We start from the raw sequence: 27,561 nt of genomic DNA, 5'->3' as shown, positions 1-27,561 counted from the left end.
TCTAACGGTGCGGTGAGGTGATAAACGCGCAATATTGTGCCCAAATTAATTTTCACCATGGAAAAGGTGGTTACAAATAGGAACCTGAATGGTTTCAATGGTGAGCAGTTCACCGAACAAGTGACAGATCAAAAGGACTCAATTTCAACAAGTGACCAAAAAGTGGCACACCGATTCCGAAAACTGAAAATTGACCCATCGTTCACAGCCATATTGCCTTCTGCTGTCGACACCGAAGAGCATGATTACGATGAGCATACCACGGAGAGTGACGACAATGAACGTGGCATTCGAACGCAGTATGTGAGACTAAACGAGGAACAGCACGTTGAGGCAGTGGTGATCCTGAAGAACGATGGAACAAAAACCGGGCCGGATGAAATGGAGGATCTACTGCAAAGCAACGGGAAACTCAAATTCAATTTGACACCAGAACAGTTGGGTGGCATTGCCGGTGGTAGTGCGACCATGGAAAATAGAAGTATTCCGCGAAAGTCCAGTCTCCGCAGAAACTCTGTGTTCAGTAACCAATCGGACCTGGAGAAGCAGCTGGTGATGGAGAAACCGAAACCTATTCCGGAACCGGCAGGAATGTATGATGTTCCCAAGAGGATTTTGATGCCAATGTTTTCTGAAGACCAGGATTTCATGGATATGAACAGTTTTTACGACCGAAATGCCCAGCTGAAGTTCGACGAGATTCTGTAGGTCTGACACAAGCTTAGCGAACATAACGTGGGAAGTAAAGTTCTATCGTTTTTATTAGCACCGTGTATGACCAGTTCCCGATGGATTTTCTTCCCAGTAAGTACAAATGTGGTGTCTGCAAAAAACTATGCCATGAGCCACGTGTGCTGGATTGCCTGCATACTTTTTGCAAACGGTGTCTGATAGAGCTGGAGGCCAACTCGAACAGCGGAAGCAACCTATTTTGGCGACGGATCAACGAGTGTGCCAACTTTGACTGGGATAGTAAGGTCAAGAGTGGCGAGCTTGAAGGTACGTATTGGTGGTTTTTGATGTCGTTGACGCGTCACGTTTAGCACCGAATTTTAGATCTCAAAATAAATAATAAATGATTATTTGATTTTAAAGAAAATTCAAGTTTAAGGTAACTCGTGAGGCCATTCCCTACACTAACAAGCATCCCTCCCAGTAACCTCTGTGGAGATGCCGAGGTAAACTAGGCCTTAAAATAGCAAATATTAAGATCTGGTCTCCAAATAGCAAAGGCATGGCCGTTATTGACCCTGTACAAATAGAGGCACTGAATTATGTACACTGAAGATGATTATGGCCAATCCCAGCCGAACTTTTTGTTGTTCCGGTACGAAGCCGGAATTCGTTCGAACTTTGCTGTCCGTGCACGTTCGATTTCCACAGATTTATGAATCCACATGTGAGACACGTGCTTGCCAGGTGGTCCTATCCCACAGTCGTAACGATGACTTTTATTGGCTTCCCCATTCTCACTCCATGTCGATTTAACACGGATAGTGTGGCAGTTGGTGGTAAGTCCGATAATACCATCGGAATCGCACCTACCGCACTTACCGTTCAGTTCCAATCCGATTCTTTTCACTTACCGCAAATAGTTCCCACATTGCACCGTTACAATGCAATTCGGCGGTTGATTTATTGGAGTTTTTTTTTGTTTCGCTATCAACTTCCTGTTTTTTTTCTGGCTACTCAATAGTTTTGTTATTTTAGTTGATGCCTTTGTTTTTGATACGGATTAACTGGGTCTACCGTTGGTTGGTTGGTACAAAAGTTTGCAGCAGCAGTTTGGTCGTTTTTTTTTATGTGTCGGTATTTTTCCTAGTTACAGCTTCCACAGCATTGGCCTTGCAAAGCATTGAGTACCATAGGGTTGGTAATGACTGAGGGTCTTAAAATAGGAACTTTAGTGATCTTAGGCCTGGAAAGAGAGACGCAGAAGACACTAACGAGAAACCAGAAAGAGGCCGAACAGAAAGCATGAAATTGAAAAATCAAGCAGGAAAACAGAGACATGAGTTTGATGAGAATTCGCCAGAGAATCCGAGCAGATATTTTTCTACAAATATTAATAATGGTTCGTTTTAGACTCTGACTTAGATCCAGGGTCCAATAGTGAAATTTTTGTTCTTTAATTGAGGAAAACGTTTTTTATTTCCGTTTGCAGATCATGCCATATTATTTTTATGACAGGATCGCAAGTGCATTAAATTTGTCTTCTCCTCACTTATTTTTAAGACAGCTTAGCTTAGCTTAGCTTAGACTGACTACACATATCAATGGTTGCTATTCCGTGATTGACCGAAGTCAGTGAAAATGCACAAAGAATCAACTAGAAGTTTGACTGGGATTGGCCATAATCTTCTTCAGTGTGCATAATTCAGTGCCTCTATTTATACAGGGTCAATAACGGCGCCGGCCACGTCCTTGCAGTCAGGTGGGATTGAGGGAAGGAATGTTAGTGTGTAACCTTTGCTATTTGGAGACCGTGTTTGCCTCTGCATCTCCACAAAGGTTACTGGGAGGGATGTTTGTTAATGGGGAGGATCGTTGGGTCACAGGATTCACTTTGATAAGCAATTAGACCATGATAAATAATTATTTGTGAGATATAAACATGATTATGCCGACACTTGGGGTGACGAACCATTCAAAGTTTGTTGAACAAATACCTAAATGAAACATTCCTAACACTCCTATTCTTATGCCGACACTTACAGTGACGAACCATCCAAAGTTTGTTGAATAAAGTGAACCTTTCGGAAGTCTACACTTGTAGTGTCCAACCATTCAAAGTTTTTTTTATTACAAAAATAAAGGTAAAAAGAAAGGGGTGTTTTGCATAGCATAGCATAGCATAGCATAAACTGACTGTACATGTCAATGGTTGCTACTCCGTGATTGATCGGAACTGGTAAGAATTGCACTACGATCCAAATGAATAAGGGATGGGAGTTTCCGCTTACTCTCGAAGTGCAATTTTAGCAGATCTAATATTATTGATCAATAACGGCGCCGGCCAAGTCCTTACAGTCAGTTGGGATGGGGAAGGAATGTTAGGGTGTAATGATTGTTGCTTCTAGAGACCGAGAATACCTCTGCATCTCCACAATCACCACGGGAAGGGTGTTTATTAGTGAGGAAGGAAAAGATCTGGGAGTCACCTCTGGTCGGTGATGCGATCCATGGACAAGGGGGAAATATACGACTTGTATTTAAAGCTAGTTTTGTATTTTTGTCTCGAGAAGTTTTTGGAAAAATTACGTCAACATCTATAATGTCGAACAATTCAAAAGACGTTTTTATTAATGACGAAAACTGAAAATTACATGTATATATTTTAACTTATATGAAACAGGAATAATGCCGACACTTGTAGTGACGAACCATACATAGTTTGTTTGAAAATTACATATGAGTATTACTGTGCATTTTGTCTCGATATGGTAGAAGTTTTAGAAAATACGTCAACATTCACAATGTCGAACAATTCAAAGGATAATTTTTAATAATGTCAAAAAGAGAAAAATATATGTATATTCAAATTGTATAAGAAAAAAGCATAATGCCGACACCTATAGTGACAAACCATACAAAGTTTGTTTTAATATTACATAAAAGTTACGCTTTCAAGAAAATATGTGTTATCATAAGCATGAAACGAACTCACCAGTTGGCCATCCATTCTCGACTGAACACAAAACTGACACTGACAGCAAAACTTCTTGGCGTCCCGAAAATAAACCGTCTTGCTTGGGCCTTCCCAAATACGTACCCAGCAAGACGCTCCAAAACAAAGGGAAAAAAAAAAAAAAATCTCCGGCGACGAAAACACGCGCGAAACCGTCAACAAACTCTATCGGACGACGCAAAACCGAACCGTCCTGCTTGGGCTTCTCGAAGCACTACCCAGCAAGACGCTCCAAAACAGGGGGAAAAAATTCTCCGGCAACGAAAACGCGCGAATCCGTCAGCTAAATCAATCGGACGACGCAAAACCGAACTGTCCTGCTTGGGCTTCACAAAGCACTCCTCCTCACTTATTTTTAAGACAGATCAAAAATTCAAGATGATAGTCTATGATCACGCATGCGAATTTAATTTCACATTTTGGTATTGCAACACCTCTTGCATTAACAATGAAATTAGTTAAAGTTTCGAGAGCATTATCAACGTTTGCAAAGAAATGTTTTTATCAAGTTACTATCGATATACAGTTAGCTCTCCCTTACTCGATATTGAAGGGACCATCGAGTTAGGCAGGTATCGAGTTACAGAACACAAAATCAGTGCAGTTGCTATCCAAGGGACCATCGAGTTAGCCATGAAAACCAACTTTTACTATGGTTCTCTAACTCGATATCGAGATAGCGAATACCGAGTAAGGGAGAGTTAACTGTATGTTTCATATACATTCCAGTTGGCTCGAATATAAATGAAAGTGGGGCTGATATGATTGAAAATCGCTTCGTGGGATATTCGAAATGTAATAGGGAATCCTTGAAATTTTAAATGATCAAAATTAAAATCAGTGGGAGTAACCAGTTGGCAACGGTGACTAGAGGCAGTTAAGACCATATCAATCGTATAAGGCTTTCTAGAAAAGGAAAACAGGCAGGGCTATCATGCCGTTCGTTCTGCCGTTGGAATTGCTTTGCAAATTATTTCAAGAGCGATGTTTTTCATTAAAGTCAACAATGACAACAATTTTGACTAACCGCTAGTTAGGGTAGATGCACCAATAGTGGAGGTACTAAGCACGATTGAACTTCATTTAACCGCCTAAATTCAAGAAGCGCAATTAATGTATGATGATGATCCTTTCATTATACAATTTTAAACAAACTTAAAATGTTAAAATGCATAAGCAGCTTATCAGTTAAATTCGTTTGTTAAGTTGGAAAGTCGCCAGAATATGTTTGTATAGTTTATATAAAATAATTACGAGTCCCTTAAAAGAAAAATAGATTTCCACTGGGATCTCATCAATGTTTTTTTTTGTTTTTGTAGCTGTCCTCCTCACCCTGTGTTGTTTGTTTGTGTTTTGTAATGGAGTCCACTACCAAGGGGCTCGACTTGAGCTTTTTGGTGTGGGGGGGCAGCGGAGAGAGAGAAAAAAAAGCGCATTTTTAGTGATATTTCATCAGTTTTGAAGAAATTTGAACGCTCTTCCCAACTATTCTGTGTATCAATAAGCCAATACGTTGATTGGCAGTGTCGGTTTTGTGGCTAATGTAATAAAATCAATGAAAACGGCATTAGCGCAACTATAGGAATACCCACAACTAGGGGAACACTTACCCTAATTTGCAAGTCAGTTTGGAACCAATCAACTTGTTGCACAATGCATTGAAAACACAATAGACAGTTATGGAAATATATTAACTAAGCTGTGTGTCAACAGAAACACCAAATGTTTCAAAAACTTAGGTGTCAAATGACGAATAAAGTTGATGTTTTATACGCCTATGAATGATGATAGCAACTCCATCACATGCTCCATCCAGTTGATCATTACCATAAATAAAAATGTTTGGAATTCTTTTAAGTTTAAATCCGAGTTCAAAAAAGTTGCAGTAATAACTGTTATACGTGTGTTATTTACTGTTACAAAATTAAAAGCTTGTCCTCTTAACCATTCAAAGAACGGGAATTTCAATTATTAGATTTAAAAAAATGAATCCAATAGAGGATCGTAATTTAATTTTGTTAGTTTATTTTTCACTAAATTGGACAGCTGCAGCCATAGTGGTGGTTTTGAGCATTATTTCAATCATTTGATTCAATTGTTCAGTTTAAAAATCAAAAACAGAGGGAGATACGTTACTAGAAGTAGGTTCATTTTCTGATGATTTTCTGTTGATGATTTACCTGATGGATATGATTATTAAGCAAATGATCGTTAACTGAAAAATGCGAATTATTGGAGATTCTGCCTAGGGAATACCCGATTCAAAAAACGTTGTCGTTCATCTATCTAGTACGAGCCTTAACGATTTGCTTGCGCGAAGAGCAATTCCAATTGTTGCCCTTGCAATATGCACATACCTTCTTTACAGGACAGACATCCTTAGCGTGAGAAAAACCTCCGCAAATCATGCATTTGCCTCCAAGCAGCAATGTTTGGTACCATGATCCCACTTTTGGAATCGATGGCACTGAGAGAAATTTCATCCAGTTTTCTGAAAATGTTTCCATGTCACACGGACATCGAACATAAGTCTTGCTCTTTCTAAAACTTCTATATTATTAAGATCGCTTTTGTTAACGTGAACTAAACAATATTCTTGAGGAAACCCTTTCTGTCAAATGCCAAAACGGATCAGTAGTATTATTCAAAATTTTCATAGGATTTTGTGAGAACAATGCCACGTAATGTGTCATCAAATCCTCATCAAGGTTTTGTGAAAAACTTGGTCAGAATTAAGTGAGAATTATTTCAAAGATTTTACAAAATATATGTCTAGGATTCCTTCAGAATCTTGCTCAACATTCATTTCAAAATCCTACACTTTAATATTTGAGAATGCGGTCTACCATTCATAAAGTAACCGGCTTGAAATTCGATTATAAATTCACTTAAGATTCAGTCAAAATCTAAGATAGGGTTTTATCGCATCATAATCCTGTAATATATAATATTACGTATTGAATTCAAATTATATACTAGATCGAATCGTATTTAAGATTCTTTGTGTCCAGAATTCGTTGAGAATCCTGTCCATGATTTTGTTTTTGAGCGTGTTTTTCATAATCATGTCAATGATTCCTTTTTATTTCCTATCAAGTTTTCAACGTGACCACGGGTAAGAATTTTGGGATGTAGAGACCAAACCTGATGCAGTTGGTAGAACAATTTTATCTCCTTAATAAAGATAATAATAATAATTTTTATTGGTTTGCTATTTCTGCAAATACTTAGAATAGAAGGGGCCAAATTTCATGGCCATGGCTTTTAGGAAACCATTTTAACGAAGTGCATTCAAAGTATTACCTGTAGGATACGTTTTCCTACTCCTGGTGAATTATTGTTATGATTGTGACCATAGGGGCAGTCCTTTTACTACGTAAGACAATTTTGAAGGGTTCTTGGACTCCCCCTCTTGGTAAGTTTTTTTTTATGAAAAATAAAAATGTTTTTTTATTACGCGTAATAAATCTCAAAACCCCCTCTCCCATAAACCCTTACGTAATTGATGGACGACTCCATACATGCTTCCCATTTTTCACTGACTCAACCACTGTTTATTAACTTCAAAATGACACTACGTAAAATCATATCAAAAATCATTTTTCGACTGAATTATCGTCTAAAATCCGTTCAATATTATATCATATGCTTCTTAAAACGGCTTTAGGACATTTCGTCGAATGACATTTGGTCGAATGACGTTTGGTCGAATGACATTTGGTTGAAAGTACATTTGGTCGAAAGGACATTTGGTCGAATTGACATTTGGTCGAATGGCATTTATTTTCAACGAATTATGTTTAGTTAAACGGAAATTTGGTTGAAAGACTATTTTGAATTGGTTTATTGAAAGATCATTTGGTAAAATTGATTATTGTTTTCTGAGTTTTGCAAAGTTGATAAGATAACGTGTTCTTTTGAATAATCTGAATCATTAACTGTTGTTGAAAAAAGGGAACATTTGATGCAGTCTTATTTTTAAACTTAATGCACATTTTATTAGCAATTTGAAGTTATGCCAAAATCTAGGATTTAATTGATGATTCAAATGAACTTTTTAGTACATTGACTGAAATACTTGACTCTTCTTCTTCTTTCTGGCGTTATGTCCCAACTGGGACAGAGCCTGCTTCTCAGATTAGTGTTCTTATGAGCACTTCCACAGTTATTAACTGAGAGCTTTCTTTGCCGATTGACCATTTTTGCATGTGTATATCGTGTGGCAGGTACGAAGATACTCTATGCCCTGGGAATCGAGAAAATTTCCTTTACGAAAAGATCCTCGACCAGTGGGATTCGAACCCACGACCCTCAGCATGGTCATGCTGAATAGCTGCGCGTTTACCGCTACGGCTATCTGGGCCCCCAAATACTTGACTCTAGTGAATTTATTATTCTTTTAAAATATCATCATTCTTTGAAAAACTGCTTGGCAAGTTATTATATAACTCAACGATGTGAGCATAATGTTTTCTTTATTTATAATTTACCGAAGTATGTACTTCAACAGAAAAGTAATCGCCTATCTCCATGCGTGGGAAATTTCTTGCAAGAAATGCTCAAGAAAAGCATTTTTCTTTGATCGCAGTACGCAGTTGAAAAGAAATATCAATTCAAATGGAGCTCACTGTAGGAAATTTATTGAGCATTTCTTGGGCAGACCAGTATACTTAGCTTTATTTTGAAATATCATCGATCTTCGTAATGAAGATCATATCATCTGATGGATGCATTTGGAGAGAGTGCACGGGAACTTTCTTTGAATTCCGGGTCTTGCAGCTCACGGACGTGGGCAAGATTTTTGAATGCAGAAATCAGAATTGAAACGGCAGGAGAAATTGCTTTTAAGAAAGCCTGCATGGTGAAGTTATGGTTTAAGGAAACCTTCATGGCGAAGGTGTCGGTAACTCTACCTATGACCAATTGGCGTATTGTGTCTTCCAGCTTAATAAGATTCCTCAAGTAAAATTATGGCTTTGATGACCTCGAGTGAGTAGCAGAGTTGCCAGTAGAAGTATTGGATTATTTAAAATGAAATTTGTGCAAATTTTTTGTATCGGGTAAGAGAAGACGAGTTGACTGAGGTGACAAAAATTGGCTAGTTTCCATTTAAGATCAGCTTATCCCGAATCGCAGAACATGCCTTGCAGCATGAAACGTCGAAAACGTAAGTGGTTGATCAATATGTTGGAAGAGCGTCCATAAAATTGAATAACAAAATTTTGCTAATCGCATATAGATTGTTGATAAAATGGCTAGTACTTTTTCAATTATTCAATCACTCTTGTATTAGCGACAAAATGCTTATATCGACGGTAGTCAGACTAAACGAAAAACTTTGCTTTCATACTATTTAGACTCTAGCACTATCCTTTCTAAATATAAACTATAATTTCTGTTGTAACTAAAAAGTTTCGACCAAATGTCCATTCGACAAAATGTCCGTTCGACCAAATGTACTTTCGACCAAACATGATTCGACCAAACATCATTCGACTAAATGTCATTCGACCAAATGTCATAGATTCGATTCGTTGGGCGGCTTTAGGCCATTTGGTCGAATGTCATTTAGTCGAATGACGTTTGGTCGAAAGTACATTTAGTCGAAAGGAAATTTGGTCGAATGGCTTTAGAATGTTTGATTGAAAAATCATTTAATTCAGCAGTTATAAAACCGACTATATTTTTTGCGCAGTAGATGAACATTCCATCTTAAGTTAATTTTGGGCAGACAAACTTTTCATCAGAAGTAAATAGTGAATCTATTCAAATGATAATTATTGCCTACGTTTTACACCGTGGTTTTGTATATATACAAGTGTCAACATAGGATAAATTATTCTTGTCAATGTTCTTATTCTTCATCTGTTTTTGGTTTGGTAGACTAGACGTTTTATTTTACTTAGTTTTGTACAACTAGATCGACACAGCAATACAACATGAGAACAAACAACTCCAAGGAGACATCTGAAAATGGCGACCAAGACGTTGCCATTATAGAGAATCAGGAGATACATACGGGTCTACTATCGTGGTAATCCAGCTCATCTTTACAATAGCCAAACATCTGAGGAAGAGATGGCAGGGACAAGCCATAAGTGAAATCAGTACTAACACTTAATGTGTAAGAGATCAACACACAGGACGCAGAAAAGAAGCAACGAAGTACCCCAACCAAGACAAAGTGGAAACATTCAATTATTATAAAAGTATTAAGATGTAATGTGCCTTAAAAATCTGAACGACCCGAATGATCAGTACGATTAAAAGGTCATAAATAATTCAAACAAACAAACAAACTTAGTTTTGTAAAAGTTCAAAGGTTATTGTGTCAAATATCTATTCATTGCCTAAATTTGGAAACATAATGATCTGTTGAGTTTATTATTCTTTCAAATATCATAATTCTTTGTTAATATTCCGAAAAACTTTCATTACCCTAATAACTCACGGTGTCTTTTTCATGTAACTTTATAACAAAAAAATCGGCATGTCTCAAATTTGGACCAATGAAAGACAAGACCTTCCCCTTTCATTTGCTGCTAAAACGAAAATAATCCATCGGGGGGTCTAGTGCAACTTTTTTTTTTGGAATTTTGTTATTTGTAATATCATTTTAAATGCACCGTAAATTAATAAATTTTGGTGGGGTGAACTGTTGAAACGGATTTAGATGAAAATGTTGCAAAAATCTAGTGTCAATATCTTGTAGATTATGTTCTAGACAGCTCTAGACCTAAAAATTTACACGTCAAGGTCGAAATTTAAATTATCGAGTTGCCTCTCTTTTGCTTTCATCCATTGTTGAAAATTGCATTGCTTTAAAAACTAAGTGTGTCAAACAACCTGTTTTCAATTTTTATTTGTAACTCAAGAGCAATATTCATCATTCTGACTTACTGAACGAGCGATCGAAAGACAAAAGAAGTCGAAAGACAAAAGGAAGACAAGACAAATGGTCGAAAATGCAAAAGGTCAAAAGGACCACAGGTTGAATTGCATTATGGGAAATTAAATAATTTTGAAAGAAGATTTTTACCTTTTTATTTCCTTTTTATTCCTCCTCGAACTTTTGTCCTTTCGATCTTTTGTCATAAATTCTAGAAAATTGACAAGTTCACATTTGTGCAAATGACAGACCCAATATAATATTTCATAAATCCAATATTCTAACCCAATTGCAATAGCAATGCAATATTGACACTATTGTCCATGTGTTTGTTGTGAGAATTGACAGAACGTTGCTTTTGTTTGCAATGGTAAAACAAACAGAATTGCTGACAAATATTCTCAGATTAGCAGCCGGTCTAGGGCTGAAATTCTCTTAAATAATGCTGACGAATATACACTTCCTTTTTAAATTGATGGTAGGAAAAGTGCAAATGAATTCATACAAACTCGAAAGGTTTCATTCATAACAAATCTACCTGTGAAAGATTGATCGTGTGATCGTAATATTTTGCTTAGAGATCTCAATAAGTGCTGTAATGTTCAGTTTTAGCATAGTTTTATTAGAGTTGTACGGAATTTTATAGTAATTAATAAAACAAATACATTAAATCAGTTTTGAAAATGTTACTCAGTAACTTTACGATTTTGTTAGCTTAATAACAAAATCATACGACGCTTTAACAAAAATATCAGGTGAATCATAAAAGTCTCCGATTACACCAAAAAAGAGCCAAAAACGGTGATTTTTAGTGCATACAGACTTGTTTGCTATTTATATTCAGCAGATTTCAAGTACCATCAGTGCACCAGTATCCGCTCATGCCCCTATTTCCGCTCACTAGTGCAAAAATTGATTTCTTGTGTCAAAAACCAATATTTTTCGCACGGATTTGTTCTAGCAATATTAACAACTTTCAAATGAAGTCGTCTGACATGATTTTCATTTGATAAAATAATTGTTAATATTGAAAACACAACACCTCGTGAACGGTTATTGGATCACTAGGTATTTTCGTGTGTTCCAATAACCGCTCAAGCAAAAAATTGAACAAAGTTTTAAATAAATGTCGATTTTAGTGTACAGCCTCCTTTATTGAAGTAATAGCTTTTGTTTGGCCATAAAAAATAACAGTATAAATAACGAATTTCAAAATAATGCATGTTTTAGTAAGTTCGTCACGAAATCTGTTTACCGTGAGCGGAAATAGGAACACGTAGATGCAGTAACAAATGCAATTGAATATTTTTTTATGAAAGTTTGGAGCTATACTTGGAGCTACATTGTGACATAAAAATAGTGTTGATTGACACAACGTTTATTTTATAATAAACATTTGAACACATAACTTCCCTTAAATGAGCGGAATCTCGTGCACTGATGGTACTACGTTTCGTATAGCTTTTTTTGTGTTTAAAACTTCCAAAAGCGCCACCTCGAACGACTTTTGATGCTAATCTTCCATCAAAAGACGTTCGAGTTGGCGCTATAATTGAATTATAAGAGTCACAGGGATTCAAAATCATGAAGTTTGAGCCGTCGCATGCCTAGTTTTGGTGCTAAAATTTAGTGGTCCCATACTATGGGTTTTCCGGTGGTCATTTCGGTACCCAAAAGGACCAGAATAACCATCAATTCATTCTTTTGGCAAAATACATTCAAACATAATAAATCAATATGAGTTGGACACAAGCCATTTGGTTTTTGGCATCAATCCGAGTAATTTTAAATTGTGCAGATTAACCACCTTCCGGGTCTCCAGGAACCGGTTCTGTTTGGATCATACCGCACCGAGTTTCTCAAGGGATTTGCACTGGTAATTGGTTCCTTATTACAGATAAATTTTATGACAAAATATCCATCAACTGAATAGTACCGATGTGAATTACATACACAAAACTGCGACATTTAGTAAGTTTCCACTTACTTTTCGGATGTTCCGGGTTTCCGGAACCGGGTATGAATAACTAAATGATTTGAGAATCTCTATTTACAGTCCACGTAAATACCTATTCAACAATATGAGGACGGTTAAGATTACTTGTTTAGTTACGAAACTACATGTTGTCAAAGTAAGGGTATCTAAAGGGACATTTTTTCAGATGTGGCAGGTTCCCGGTGGCCACATTGACGCAATTCCGGATCTCCGGATGCGTTTCCGAAAATCGACATGTGTGCCTTTCATTTCATTTCCCAACAGAACTAAATTCGGTCAACACACTGATTTTTCGAGCTCTTTGAATTTTTGGGTCGAAAACGACCCTAAGTCACAATTTATAACTTTTATTTATGAAAGCTCCCTAAGGGCCATTCAAAACTTTTGTCTCCGAAAAAAAATGTTCCCACAAAAAATACCTAATTGTCAGAAAACGTCTAATTACAAGGTTATTTTAATCAAAAGTTACAATGATTTGAATTTTGAAATGGGTCGAAAACGACCTAAGGTCTTTACTAAGGTTAAGTTATATCCCGAACTCGGTAAAAAAAATGAAAACAAAAAAAATGTTCTAGGCCCCCCGACCGATTATTTTCGTTGTGGTCGCAAATGAAAGAGGAAAATCATGGCTTTCTTGTGTCAAAATTTCAGACATGCCGAATTTTTTGTTTTGAAATTGCTCTACGAAACACACCGTGAACTAAATATTGAGCATTGTTGAAATTTTTATTCTTTCAAATGTCATCGTTCTTAATATATAACTGCTGATCTTTATTTAAAGATAACTTTCAGTGCTCGGAACCTTCATGAAGTATAAAGTTTTGAAGTGTGCGACCGTGAATAAGAATTTAAAATGTGGGGACCAGACTTTATACGATTAGGCATGGAACAATTTGGTCACTGCAAATTGTCTGCATATAATGCCTTTTTATCATGTTGTTCTAGCATACGCAACTTCCAGTAATAGCACGTATCATATGTGCACTCCCCTTTTTCAATGATCCAACCACTGTACATTAACATCAAAATGTTTCTCAGTACGAGTCTGAAAAATCCCTATTCAACTAAATTTTTGACTAAATGTCCATTCGATCAAATGCCTAATAAAAAGCAATGAAATTCGTTTCGAACAAATGTCCATTCGACCAAATGTACTTTCGACCAAATGTCATTCGAACAAACGTCATTCGACCAAATGTCATTCGACCAAGTGTCATAGATTTCGTTGAGCAGCCTTGAAACCCTCTTATTTTTCCCATGGAAATACAAGAAATATTCATACTAAACACAGCTATGATATATTTTGAGCTCCTCTAATGATGCTTTGCATATTCTTTTAAGGTTCTTAGAAAGTTTCAGAAGTTTTCTTAAATAAAATTCAAGATCCATAATGCAGTGCATGATTTCTCGACAAGAGTAAGTTTGGTTGGATTTAGAACATGAGGAAATTTAATATGAATTTTCGAAATACCTTTTACGATTTTATTGCGATTTTTTGATTTGGATGCGTCTTAAATTTTTCAAGAAAACATCTTTTTGAAAAGGAGAGACCACATTTTCATAACAACTTCAAGCACAACATTCAATAAAAAAAATGGAAAGCGATGTTAAAAAATGAAATTTTATTTTTAAGGGGCCGCAATTCTGAAAATGTCGGAAACTACTGCTTTAAAGATCTTCCATCAAAAACTTGTTGTTGCATGGAACGAAATCTCTAAAAAGAATCCTGCTACCAACCCTGATAATACCACGTACAGTACGAAGAGTCGATTGAGCTTTTGATTTTACACTTTTTTCTTCCCGTTAGCAAACGATGAAAGCAACAGAGAAAATGAAAAGTTCCTAGCTGGGGCGACTTCCACACATGAATCCTCACGTGCCATCAATTGTGCTGCTAATCATGATGGTTTCAGCGGAGAATCACGTTTCGATCAGATTAGAGCGTCTTTTCAGAACTTCAAGGAGAAAAACTGTTTGAAGTCACCGTCTAAAGAGAGGGTAGGTACAACAATCAATGTACAATCGTAGATTTTCAATTTCTCGGCCACCACACTGATTGGATTGAGCTTATTGTGACCATTCTTCTATCCCGATATAACGATACAGGATTGTTACTGTTTCCAGACTAAAAGCAATCTAAAGCTCGCAGCGAAAATTGACCAAGAAAAGGATTTGATCTGTCCCAGTTGCGGATTGGCAACCGTGCTCCCACTGGGAGGAGTGAATCGCTTACCGCCTCATTTTGTCATGGAACGCAAAATTGAAGATATGGTTTCGGCTTGCGGAAATCCTCCGCCGAATCTGTTCTGCGAATTGTGCACCAATGAAGTCACGGTAGGTATGACAAAAGTTTATTTCGGTAATGATGATTGCTGTTTCCATGAACCATACAAATGAATGAATACAGCGACTTAAGTTCACAAATGAATGTGCTTCTAAAAGGGTTTGAATAGCTAAGAATCGATTTACAAAATATCTTCTTTTAGTTGCCTCTAATTATTATAGCATTCACGTTACTGTCATATATCATAAATAAATACACACGAAAGCCGAATTGTTATTTAATTGTTCCTTGGGATATTGAGTACATATACTCAATAGATGTTCCATGCGATCCTAATAATTTTAACTGATATACTCTGGGGAATGCTACTTTCACATCATAGCTGCACTACCACCAGATTGTATAACATTTGACCTCTGTACATATTCTCTCTCCCGTGGTTAGGCCACATCGTCGTGCTCCACGTGTTCCCTCAAGTTGTGTAGCTTTTGCAAGGAAGCCCACCAGCGGCAGCGTAATACAGCCCAGCATAAGGTTCGCTCGCTTGGGGAGCTGTTGAAAAAATCCCGCCACAATGATCCGGAGGCACGCTCGATTAAGTGTCCCATGCATCCGGAGCATCAATTAAAATTATTCTGCACCACTTGCCATCAAGTCATATGTAACGAGTGCACCGCTTTCATTCACCGGGACCATAAATACACGTCTGCATCGAAAGCGGGAAAGGTTTACAGTAAGTTTGTGAAAAATGCAATCGAGCAGACGAAACCGCTCGAAGATTACGCCATGCAATCGATCGGACGGCTCAATGACATGTCGATAAGGATCAACAGCAAGTGTGAAGCGGTCCAACGGGACGTGGAAGCTTACATCGATGAGTATGTTGCTGCACTGGAGGACCACCGGAAGGCGCTGCTAAAACAAATCGGCGAGGTGCGGGAGGCGAAGATGGCAATGATAATGGCACAGAAGGTGGATTTGGGTGAGTGAACAGTTTTGTTTTGCTTGATAGGTACTCGTGAGGAAACTGTTTTTACTTTCCTGGTGAGTTAAGAAAAAGTTACACATTTTGCATTATGATCTTAAACACTCCATTTTTTAATTTTTATTCTTTAAGCTTTAAAGTGAAGATAAATCGAAGCCAAAGTTCGAAATTTCAAAAGCACGGATCTGGTGAACCTAATCGCTGAAAACCTAATCGATTGGTCACCACTAGCTAGTGACCAATCGATTAAGTTTTCAGCTTTAACGGATGTTTGGTTCTCCAGATCCGTGCTCTTGAAAATTTGAAGTTTGGCTTCGATTAACCTTCACCTTAAACGAAAAATATGAGATTTTAAAAAGGAACCATAGACATTTTTTTAATTTGGTAACTCTGGATTTAATGGCACCTTGACCCTATTACAGATTGATTTGGTACACACTGTATTTAGAATTGTATACGCTTGAATGGTAGGATGGCTCAAATTTTAGGATTTTTCATTCCAATTTATAAAAGCTTCTGTGCAATAAACGTTATAATTGTCCCATCATATCAAGATATCATATCCAGAATTGAAAACAAGTAATACTGTCAACCAATAAGAACTTCTAATCATTACTGATATAGTCCACTTGAGGTTCTTTTAGAGATTGTATGTGGATCCTTAGAGGGATTCCTTCTACGATTCTCCTGAAAATTTATTGGTAGGTAGGGAGCCGGATCCTATTTAGGGTAATTCGCCAATTGTTGATCGAAAAAATGCTCGCTAATTATTGAACACGCCATAAGGAATACACGGACTGTTCAACAATAGGCGAGGTTCTTAGCCGTTCAACATTAGGCGAATTGCCCTATGGCACTTTTGATTTACTTTGCCAGTGGAGTTTTTTTTGAAAGCTATAGAGCGCATATTAGGCCACAATATGCGTCCTGCCAAAGCGTTTTTCATTGCAAAGTTTCAGACAATTCGGCCGAGAAAAACCCCCCATGCCAAAGTGAATCATGGAAGTGCCCAAGTAGCTCTGCACCCTATCTGTCTGTTTATTTAGCGATTCCTGCACAGCGTAACAAAAATGACATGTTTGCTTGTTTCAAGGATCAAATTATGTGTCTCTAGCAGATTTAGAGTTGCTGTATCAGATGCCAATCTCAGCCGATCTCAGAAATATTCCATCACGTCACAATTCTTAGCTACAGGTCATCAAAGTTAAATAAAATATGGCTTTCATAGATGTTTACATGGAATTTAAAGTATGATTTATCAAACCTTTCTTTATCTTATTCACCAAGCATGTAATGCACCTTAAGTTGAAGATGCATCGAAGCCAAACCTCGAAATTTCAAGAGCACAAATATAGAGAACCAGACAACCGTTTGAGCTGAAAATGTAACTCACTGGTGATGACCAGCTAATTAAATTTTCTGCACAAACGATTGTCTGGTTTTCTAGATATAAGCTCTTAAAATTCCGAGCTTCGATACATATTTACCTCAACTGCCATTTCAGATATTGGTTGAAATTGAACAATTAAACTTCGATTAAATCGATTTTTCTAACATGCATGCAGTCTCCATACAAAATTCTTCGTTTCTCTTATATGGCGAAATACAATATTTTTCGAAACCACAAAAAATTACTTTTGATCATCGAAAGTATTATGAACTTTGTTTGATAATTATTGTTATAAACATGAAGTTTAAATTCTGTGTCAAATTGAGCGAACAAATTGTTATACAAACAGACAAACTTGCATGCAAGCTGTCTGAAATATCCAATTTTTCAACATTCTATATCTCAAAAACCAAACGTGCTATGATATTTTTGAAAACCGCAATTGATTCAGCTAAGCTTAATATAGAAAATAGCGTTATTTTAGTGCTTGAGACAAAAACTTGTTCCGCAGTATTATTTTCAAAATTACTACAACAGTTATTCTGAGGATTTCCATTGACAATTTTCTAAGTAACGGATGAAGAATTCCTTAAGGAGCTCTTACACGAGATTCATTTATATTTTCTGTTCTGTACTCCTACAGAAATTCCTCCATGAGTTCCTTCATGATTTTATTTTAGTGATTCCTCCAATAATTTCTCCAAGGGAATCGGTTCTCCAAAATATTTCTTCAGACAACAACGGCTATTTCAGGGTTTCTTCTAGAGATCCCTCCGAAAACTTTTCCAGTAATTACTCCAGACATCACAGCAGGTAATCCTTCAAAAAATTCTTGAGGAAGCATTGCATTATTTGTTCTGGGTTTTCTACCAGAGATTACTCCAGGAATTTCTTCAGGAATTCATTCAGAGTTTCGTTCTAGAGTTCTGCCAGAAATTCTCCAAGCTTCTCCAAGTGAATCGGTCATTTTTTCATTCATTTAGTCAAAATCTACACAGATAACACTGAATCAACAATTTCACGCCACAATACTCGGTTCGTGGCCGCATCTCTCCATCCTCGGTTCTGCCCCACGCAAATTGATACGCACTTGATCCGCCCACCTAGCTCGCTGCGCTCCACGCCTTCTTGTACCAACCGGATCTGATGCGAACACCATCTTTGCAGGGTTGCTGTCCGGCATTCTTGCAACATACCCTGCCCATCGTATCCTTCCAGCTTTGGCCACCTTCTGGATACTGGGTTCGCCGTAGAGTTGGGCGAGCTCGTGATTCATCCTTCGCCGCTACACACTTTTCTCCTGCATACCGCCGAAGATCGTCCTAAGCACCCGACGTTCGAAGACTCCAAGTGCTTGCAGGTCCTCCTCGAGCATCGTCCATGTTTCATGCCCGTAGAGGACTACCGGCCTTATGAGCGTTTTGTACATGGTACATTTGGTGCGGGCGTGAACCTTTTTTAACGGCAGCTTTTTCTGGAGGCCATAGTAGGCCCGACTTCCACTGATGATGCGCCTCCGTATTTCACGGCTAACGTTATTGTCAGCCGTCAGCAAGGATCCAAGGTAGACGAACTCGTCGACCACCTCGAAAGTATCCCGTCTATCGTAACACTGCTACCTAGGCGAGCCCTGTCACGCTCGGCCCCACCAGCTAGCATGTACTTTGTCTTGGCCACAATCACCACCAGTCCAACTTTTGCTGCCTCGCGTTTCAGGCGGGTGTACAGGTCAGCACCCTTTTCAAATGTTTGGCCGACGATGTCCATATCATCCGCGAAGCAAACAAATTGACTGGATCTCGTAAAAATCGTACCCCGGCTGTTAAGCTCAGCTCTCCGCATAACACCTTCTAGCGCAATATTGAACAACACGAAAGTCCATCACCTTGTCGTAGTCCCCGGTGGGATCCAAACGAACTGGAGTGTTCGCCTGAAACCTTCACACAATTTTGCACACCTTCCATCGTCGCTCTTATCAGTCTCGTGAGCTCCCCGGGAAAGCTGTTCTCGTCCATGATTTTCCATAGCCCTATGCGGTCGATATTGTCGTATGCCGCCTTGAAATCGATGAAAAGGTGATGCGTTGGGACCTGGTATTTACGACATTTTTGGAGGATTTGCCGTACAGTAAAGATCTGGTCCGTTGTCGATCGGCAGTCAACGAAGCCGGCTTCATAACTTCACACGAACTCGTTTACTACAGGTGACAGACGACGGAAGATGATCTGAGATAATACTTTGTAGGCCGCATTATTCGTTGCTTGATTTTTTACGGCTGGCTTGCAGGGCCTGGCACCTACCCCCTAGATTTCCGGAGGACCATTCCCGCTAAATGTTCGGAGGACCATATTGCACAGTTTAGCTTAGAGTCCTTCTCTGGCACTCGGACGATGATCAGCCGCCCCCGACATGGGGAACAGACGCTGTTGTGAGCCGCTCCTAACATGGAGTACAGACGCTCAAGGTTTGCAGAAGCAAAAGCAAATGCAAACCCCCCCTTTCCTGTCAGCAAACGACCAAAGTTCCCACCGGAGTTGGTTACCCGATCTTCCCTAAGGGATGGTACACAAATTATGTCACGCTAAATTTCAACTTTTTTGACCCCCTCTCCCCCCTTTGTCACACTTTTTGTATGAGTCCTGCGAAAATTTTGTAAGGCTTGTCACGCTTGGCTCGACCCCCTCCCCCCCCCTTGAAGCGTGACGTAATTTGTGCATGATCCCTAAGGTTACTCGTACCTTGGCCAGTACCGCGAGGAGGTAGGGATAGGAGTTGCTGGGCAAGAGGCTAAGGACCGCACAGAGGGGTCTATTTTATTCCTTCAGGTACGCGAGGTACCAATGGTACGCCATGCCCAGCCATTTACCAACCAAGCGAATCGGTTATTGATCGTCAATCAGTTCGGACGCATTTTTAATCGCTCCCGGTCGCGCACTTTTCGAGTTCTGTTTGATCTTTCGACCTTGACGCTTGCTCCTACGGGGGCCAGCGATGAGGGCAGGATCAAACATGTCGCGCGTCGGTTTAGTAAGTTAAAAAGTTGCGTGATCGGTTAGTTCGGTTAGAGTAAACGAAAAGTGCCACGATCGGTTAGTTCTGTCTGATCTTTCGACCTTGACGCTTGCTCCTACGGGGGCGAGCGACGAAGGCAGGATCAAACATGTCGCGCGTCTAGTAAGTGAAAAAGTGGCGTGATCGGTTAGTTCGGTTAGAGTAAGTGAAAAGTGCCGCGATCCGTTAGTTCTGTTTGATCTTTCGACCTTGACGCTTGCTCCTACGGGGGCGAGCGACGGAGGCAGGATCAAACATGTCGCGCGTCTAGTAAGTGAAAAAGTGGCGTGATCGGTAAGTTCTTTTTGATCCTTTGACCTTGACGCTTGCTGCTGGGCAGTGCGTCAAGAAAGCCAAGTTTTTTATCCTTTTCGGGTCGCGCGCCTTTTTTTTCTGGGTGCTTTTATATAGCCGAGCAAACGAGTGAGGCTGAGAGTGGATTGTGGCTGCACAGTGAAGGATAAAGGATCAATTGGTGAGCTCGTTTCATGCTACTATTTCTAATCTATAAAATATGTATGACTGCACATTTAATCGTTACAATTGTGGGACGTAAATATGAATTTTCATCAAACTATGAATTGTTCGTCACTGTGAGTGTCGACACAAACTCTGATTCATGGATTATTTATGTTTCACATTTTTTTATTTTCAGAACACCCCTTTTTACCTTTATTTTTGTAATTAAAAAAAAAACTTTGAATGGTTCGACACTACAAGTGTAGACTTGCGAAAAGTTCACTTTATTCAACAAACTTTGGATGGTTCGCCACTGTAAGTGTCGGCATAAGAATAAGAGTGTTCTATGATGTTCCAACCAATCAAGTTTTTTGTTTCTTTTCAAATGAGTTAAATATAATAACACATGCTTTCTTCCTGACAGCTGTAGGAATGTTACATTTAGGTATTTGTTCAACAAACTTTGAATGGTTCGTCACCTCAAGTTTCGGCATAATTTTCCACTACATAGAAATTTTTCATATCAAATGAAAATATTATATTTACAAATAAGCATGTATATATTTCACAAATCATTATTTATCATGGTCTAATCGCTTATCAAAGTGAATCCTGTGATCCTTCCCATTAACAAACATCCCTCCCAATAACCTTTGTGGAGATGCAGAGGCAAACACGGTCTCCAAATAGCAAAGGTTACACACTAACATTCCTTCCCCCAATCCCACCTGACTGCAAGGACGTGGCCGGCGCCGTTATTGACCCTGTATAAATAGAGGCACTGAATTATGCACATTGAAGAAGATTATGGCCAATCCCAGCCAAACTTCTAGTTGATTCTTTGTGCATTTTCACTGACTTCGGTCAATCACGGAATAGCACCCATTGATATGTGTAGTCAGTCCAAGCTAAGCTAAGCTAAGCTAAGCTCCCGGTCGCGCACTTTTCGTTTAAATTGTTTTCGTTTCGTTTTTTTTGTACATGCTAGATACCGGTTTAAAGTGTTTAGGTAAAAAGAATTGTGAAATTTGCTTGTTGGACTCCATTACCGACTCAATTATGAGGTCGTGCATTGGGTGCTCACGTAAATTCCACCCTGCTTGCGTGGGAGTCAATATTCAATGAGGATCTCTCCGGAAGAAAGATAGAAGAATGGACATGTTATGTGTTCCCATGCTGCAGTTCATGTCAAACCATGGTTACTGCAAGCTTTGAATTTAAGTCGCTTGCTGGTCAACAGACGCAACAAGCAGAACAAATTAACAAGAACACAGAGGTGATTCATCGTTCGATTCAACCGAACAGTTTGAGAGTGATCGATGAAGCCATTGACCGGTTGGAAGTTCTAGTGATCGATGTCAAAAATCAGCTCGCGACGTTGTTTTGCTGACAATGCTTTTAAAAACCACATTACTGCGCTGTTTGATGTTGCGCTTGAGTCGTCCAAATCCAGCATATCAACGGCAATGCAGTCAATAGCAAACAATATTACTGACGAGGTGAAATGTCTTAGCAAATATGTAAGAGAATTTGCATCTTTGATCTTAGACATAACTTCGCTGGAGCCTATGAGAAACAACCCATTACTAGAAATAGATATTTTGAATGAGATGAAAGCCATATCAGCAAATATTATGATAAACTCCAGTAACGAAGTTGAATCACTAGACCCCACCTTGGATTCACCTCCCAGTTTAAATACCGAATTCAATGCAAAAAAAGACAACTCTGGCTGGTGACTTTTAGGTACGAGTCGTAGGAACGAAGTTACTTTATACTGGGTGTCCGGCCATTGTGGAATTGATGGAAATGAAACGGCTGACAGTTTAGCAAGACAAGGTTCCTCAATGAATTTTATTGCTCCCGAGCCATTTTGTGGAGTTTCAGAGTGCGCTCTGAGAGCAAAACTCAAATCTTGGGAAATGTCTATGGTAGAATCCAACTGGAATACCACGGATACATCAAGACAAGCAAAAAGGTTTATAAGGCACAGTGGTTCATATACTTAATTACTATACTAAATTTAAAAAAAAGGATCTGATGGTAATAACCGGTCTGTTGACTGGTCACTGCCCTAGTAGGTATCATCTGTATAAAATTGGGATAATCCAATCTTTGAATTCGTTTTTGTCAAATCGAAAACGAAACTGCTGAAAATATACTCTGCAGCTGTGGAGCTTTGTTCAATCAAAGAAGGTCAATCTTTGGAAAAGGGTTATTCCCCAGAAATCTGGCAAAGTAATCCCAACAGGGTTATGGACTTTATAGAACAAGTCCAGCCTAACTGGGATCGTGCGCTATATCAACCAATGTCTATCACATTTTAGTTGTGACAGGATATTTGATAAGGGTTCATTCACAAATTTCATAACGCCGAAAATGGCCATTTTTGATACCCACCTACCCCCTTATAACGCTTTTTGTATGAACATCTTACAAATTTTGTATGAGCTGTAACATCTTAAGGACACCCACCCACCCACTTCAGAGTTATGAAATTTGTGAATAAGCCCTAAGCACCAAATCAAGTATGGGTTATACCACAATATTCCTAAATAATAGACGCAGTGGTTGAATAGGCTCTACAGTGAAGGGAAAAAAAAAATATGAATTATATTGAAAGCTAACAAAAGCAAACACATGTTTTCTAGCCGTCTATTGAAGAAGGCATCTGAAAGAAGTTACCAACGGGCAAGACAACCTTAGTGATACAATAACTTTAACGTGATAGATTTATAATGTTTAATTCGGATATCCAGGAACACCCAAAAGCACGTCCATTTTTTTACTGTGATTGAACTGAGGGCAATCTTTTACTTGGCACTAACGAAATTGTAATAGCGTCAAAAATATATATGGATCACTGTTAGTTCCCAACTACATCGTGTATTAATAGCTTGACCCAGTAAAAAAATATTTTGATAAAAATGTTGTCATTATTAGCTGGCAAGTTTTGTAAAATTTCTCACTTTTCTGAAACGTCTGCAGGGTAACTAAATGCATGATTTCCCACATTGTTTCAGTCAGGTATCCTCAAAAATTTTCAAAGGTTCTTTTTACAGTTATTGTCCACTGTAGACTTCATATTCTTTCAGAAATTTCTACAGGTTTTTATATAATTGTTACCCCTGGAATTCCTTCAGGTTTGTTCTCGAAGATTTCTTCAAAATATACCTTAAGACTGCTAAGACTACTTAAAGTTTTCATCCGGGGATTTCTCCGGAATATCTCCGAATTATTCTTTCAGAAATATGCTACTAGAATCCTTGCAAACATTTTTATTGAATTCAGAGCACCCTCCAAATATTTCTCCAGCAATTTATATTGCAATTCTTTCAGGATTTCTGGAATTCTGCCAAAAGTTTTTCATGAAATTCCTCAAAGAACTTTTCCATGAATTCTTCTAGGGTTTGTCTAGTTGTACTACAGGGTTTCTTTCAGGAATTAAACTTGAATCAGAGTTGCCTGTATTTATTCGCCAAGTTCTTTCAGAGTTTCGCACAGTGTACGGAAGGTTCCCCTTAAAATTACTCCAAGTATTCTGCTCGAGATTCATCCTTCAACAAATATTAATTTCAAAAATTTCTTCGACAATACCTTTATAGACTCTTAAAGGAATTGCAGCAGTAGTAGAAAGTACTTAAGGACTTTGATGAGCTTAATTTGAAACATTCAAAGTCCCTTATTTTTCAAAGGCTTCGTTTTTACGTACGAACCTCTACATGGAGATTCGCAAAATGATTTTTTGGCATCACTTTATTGGTAAAATTCAGATTTCAACAAAAAAATCTCCAAATTTTCACCAGCTTTTCGATGATTTGGATTTTGTTTATTTTTTTACTTTAAGTCTTTCTCCCTTTTGGATGTTTCGGGATTCTAAGTTATCGTATTAGTAGTTCTGCAGTTGATTTGCCACATATTTCATTGCGAGCTATAAATACCTAACAATTGTTTGAGGTGCCTTTTTCTCCACAGAGTTTCTGGAAACAACCTAATGAATCGCAGAAAGAATCGTTCTAAAATGCCACATACAATCTCTAAAAGAATTACTAGAGACTCAAACAAAGAATCAAGTAGTGGTGTAAATCATGATTTTGGACTTATCAAGCCATGTTAGCAAACCAGACCAGTGCTGACTGCGCCCAAATGCAGGTCAATTTGGGGATGGGGGAAATGTTGACATGCTACAACATACTTTTGAATCTGAGAAGTTCTATGGACTTCTACCGGAAAACACTAGGAGTTTGGATATGAAAAAGGGTTGATGCTTTGCAGGATTCTATGTAGGTAGGTGTCATTTGAAATGAATGCATGCCCATAGGTGACCAACTCTTGTTGCCACCACAATATCCAAAAGTGGACACGATTATGATTCCGCCTCCTCAGGAACAAGCAACAGAACAAACAGACCAAACGCTACTTCGAAACCGGTTCTGATTATTCGTTCATAAACATGACATGTTTGGTATATTAGAATATTGATGGAAAATCATAAATTTTGAGCTGTCGAAAGATGGTACTATTTGATGTTCTGAAAATGTGCACACAATGCCGTACCGGAACCGATTTCGATTCCGGAATGGTCAAATATAATTGCTAATAATTTGAAGCTCATGTTAATCGGAATAAGCAATCGTGAAATTTGAGCCATCTTATCATACAACCGTATGGCATCCTAAATGTAGTGTATACCACTTCCATCTGAAATAGGTTCCAGTTTCTATTGAATCCAGAATTCCCTTGTAGGGTCTTATATTTTTCATATTGACACATTTATTGAGTTGTACGGTAATCCAATCCGCATTGTTTTTTATTATTATTTATTTCATTACGCGTGGTAACCATGGATAAATTATGAGTAAAGATATGAACCACGTGCTCAGATGGGATTCGAACCCTCGACTCTTGTATGTTATACGAGTGCTTTACCAATTGAGCTACCGAGCCACTTTCGCAACAGTTATTTAATCTTGGAAAAGAAAAGAGATCTATTATTTTCTTTACAAAGTTATATACAATAGCCTTACTTACTGAGCCAAAAATTACCCCAATGCACAAGGAAGGTTAAGATTTGGAAATTAATGCGTTCATGCAAAATTTATGAACTAAAAGATGGATTTACATACACAGGATTACATACACACGTTGCTGTAAATGACCTAATTTTATATGATTGTTTTTTCCATGCGATATGCATGCTCTGAAAATCGTGTAATTAATGTTTGTATTTTATCTTTTTCTATGTTCCATCTGATACTCTGCAAAATCGCTAGAACAACGCTCCCAAAATGCACGCACAGCCATCGACTTTGCCGAGGAGATCATCAACGAAGGCAATGAGATAGAAAATTTAATATTTGTTAGCATCCTGCTGAAACGCTTCGAGCAATGTTTGCGCTCCAACCGGGCGCTTGATTTCAAGGTGACGGATACATTGGAATTCCTACCGGATGAAATGACACCCTGTTTCCGGGTGCAAAACCTAGTTCCACTTTACGGTATCATCACGACCCAGAAGGCTGATCCAAGAAAGTGCTCACTTGTGAATTGTGCTGAGCTAGCCAGCCTCAAAGTGCATCGAAAGGTTGAGCTGTCACTTGTCACCAAAGATTATGAAGGTAGACCTATGAACCACGGTGGAATCACCGTACAGACGGACCTTCGCCACCAGGAGGATGATTCTCGGCCAATCTCACTCAACGTGGCAGATAACCGCAACGGGACCTATGGGTTATCTTTTGTGCCGGAGCGAGCAGGTGTGATGAGCCTGATGGTCTCTGTGGATGGGAAAATTATTGAGGTAAGGTTGATCACGCTGCTCCCAAGACCGTTATTATCAAAAAAATCTTCATAAAATCTGAGCTCACTAGTCATTTAACATTTGTTTCAATCATTATATTAGAAACTTTATCATACGACTGTGTAGTGCTGGTACCAGTTGCACTGAATTTATACAAAATCTTCTCACCCTCAGATCAAATCAGGGTCCTACATTTATTTTTTCAAATTTTGCCCAGATATGCATCTTAGCCATGGAAAACGTCTGAAAAGCATAGATTTGATGGAAATATTTCCCTATAATAACGGTCTGGGAAGCACCGTGATGCTCTGTACTGGCTGGAAGCCGTAAAGTACCTTGTTTATGATTGAAGCGCTTGTTTTTGCTTTTCTCCGGCTTCGTTTAGGGTTGCCCATATGTGCTGAGAATTCACAACTTACGGCCACACAACGGTGTTTATCATTGTTGTTCGTTCTGCTCCAGCAACGGGTCGAAATACAGCACGTGTGCTTGCGGAAGCATCATGCCCGGAGGCTACAAAGGTTGCGGCCACGGTCACGAGGGACACCCCGGTCACCGTCACTGGTCCTGCTGTGCAAGCTTGTTGGAGCATTCGGATTGTACGACCAAGAAAGTAAAGTGAACACGCATAACATATGTGTTTGGCAGCAGTAGGTGCTACTTTACGATCACCGTAAGCAGTGAGGGAACAGTAAAGTAATATGAGATAGGAAAACCTATAGATAAGAAAACATATGGCGAGAAAAATATTTTTTCCTCATGATATGAGACATTGGTAATTTTAATTTCCAACAATTTTAAATTTTGATTTATATGAGAGCGATTTACTTTGTCCATCACTTTACTAGGTTCAAATGTCCATACATTGATTTTGATTCACAGCGTAGAAGACGCTGTATGAAAGTTATGTAATAAATAAAAGAAGAGCTGAAATAAACATGCATATACTACATTGAACAACGTTAATCAAATAATTCGTTTCAATACAGACTAAACAGTACCACTTTTCTGGTGAACAA

General features: G+C 38.4%; 1 protein-coding gene across 2 annotated transcripts; it reads left to right on the top strand.

Moving 5' to 3' along the window:
- LOC110674009 (tripartite motif-containing protein 45) lies at positions 1-27,561 on the top strand. Of its 2 annotated transcripts, none has more exons than XM_021847330.1 (7): positions 1-704; positions 767-999; positions 14,381-14,571; positions 14,698-14,907; positions 15,302-15,839; positions 26,016-26,542; positions 26,928-27,561. In XM_021847330.1, the coding sequence occupies exons 1-7, from the start codon at positions 58-60 to the stop codon at positions 27,162-27,164; spliced, it is 2,583 nt and encodes an 860-aa protein (XP_021703022.1). In that variant the 5' UTR covers positions 1-57; the 3' UTR covers positions 27,165-27,561. The 2 variants fall into 2 exon arrangements, with proteins under 2 accessions (XP_021703022.1, XP_021703021.1); XM_021847329.1 differs by having other exon boundaries at positions 14,680-14,907.

The sequence above is a fragment of the Aedes aegypti genome, chromosome 2 (genome assembly GCF_002204515.2).
Source record: "Aedes aegypti strain LVP_AGWG chromosome 2, AaegL5.0 Primary Assembly, whole genome shotgun sequence".
NCBI classification, from domain to species: domain Eukaryota; kingdom Metazoa; phylum Arthropoda; class Insecta; order Diptera; family Culicidae; genus Aedes; species Aedes aegypti.
This window is presented reverse-complemented; position numbering and strand designations above follow the sequence as displayed.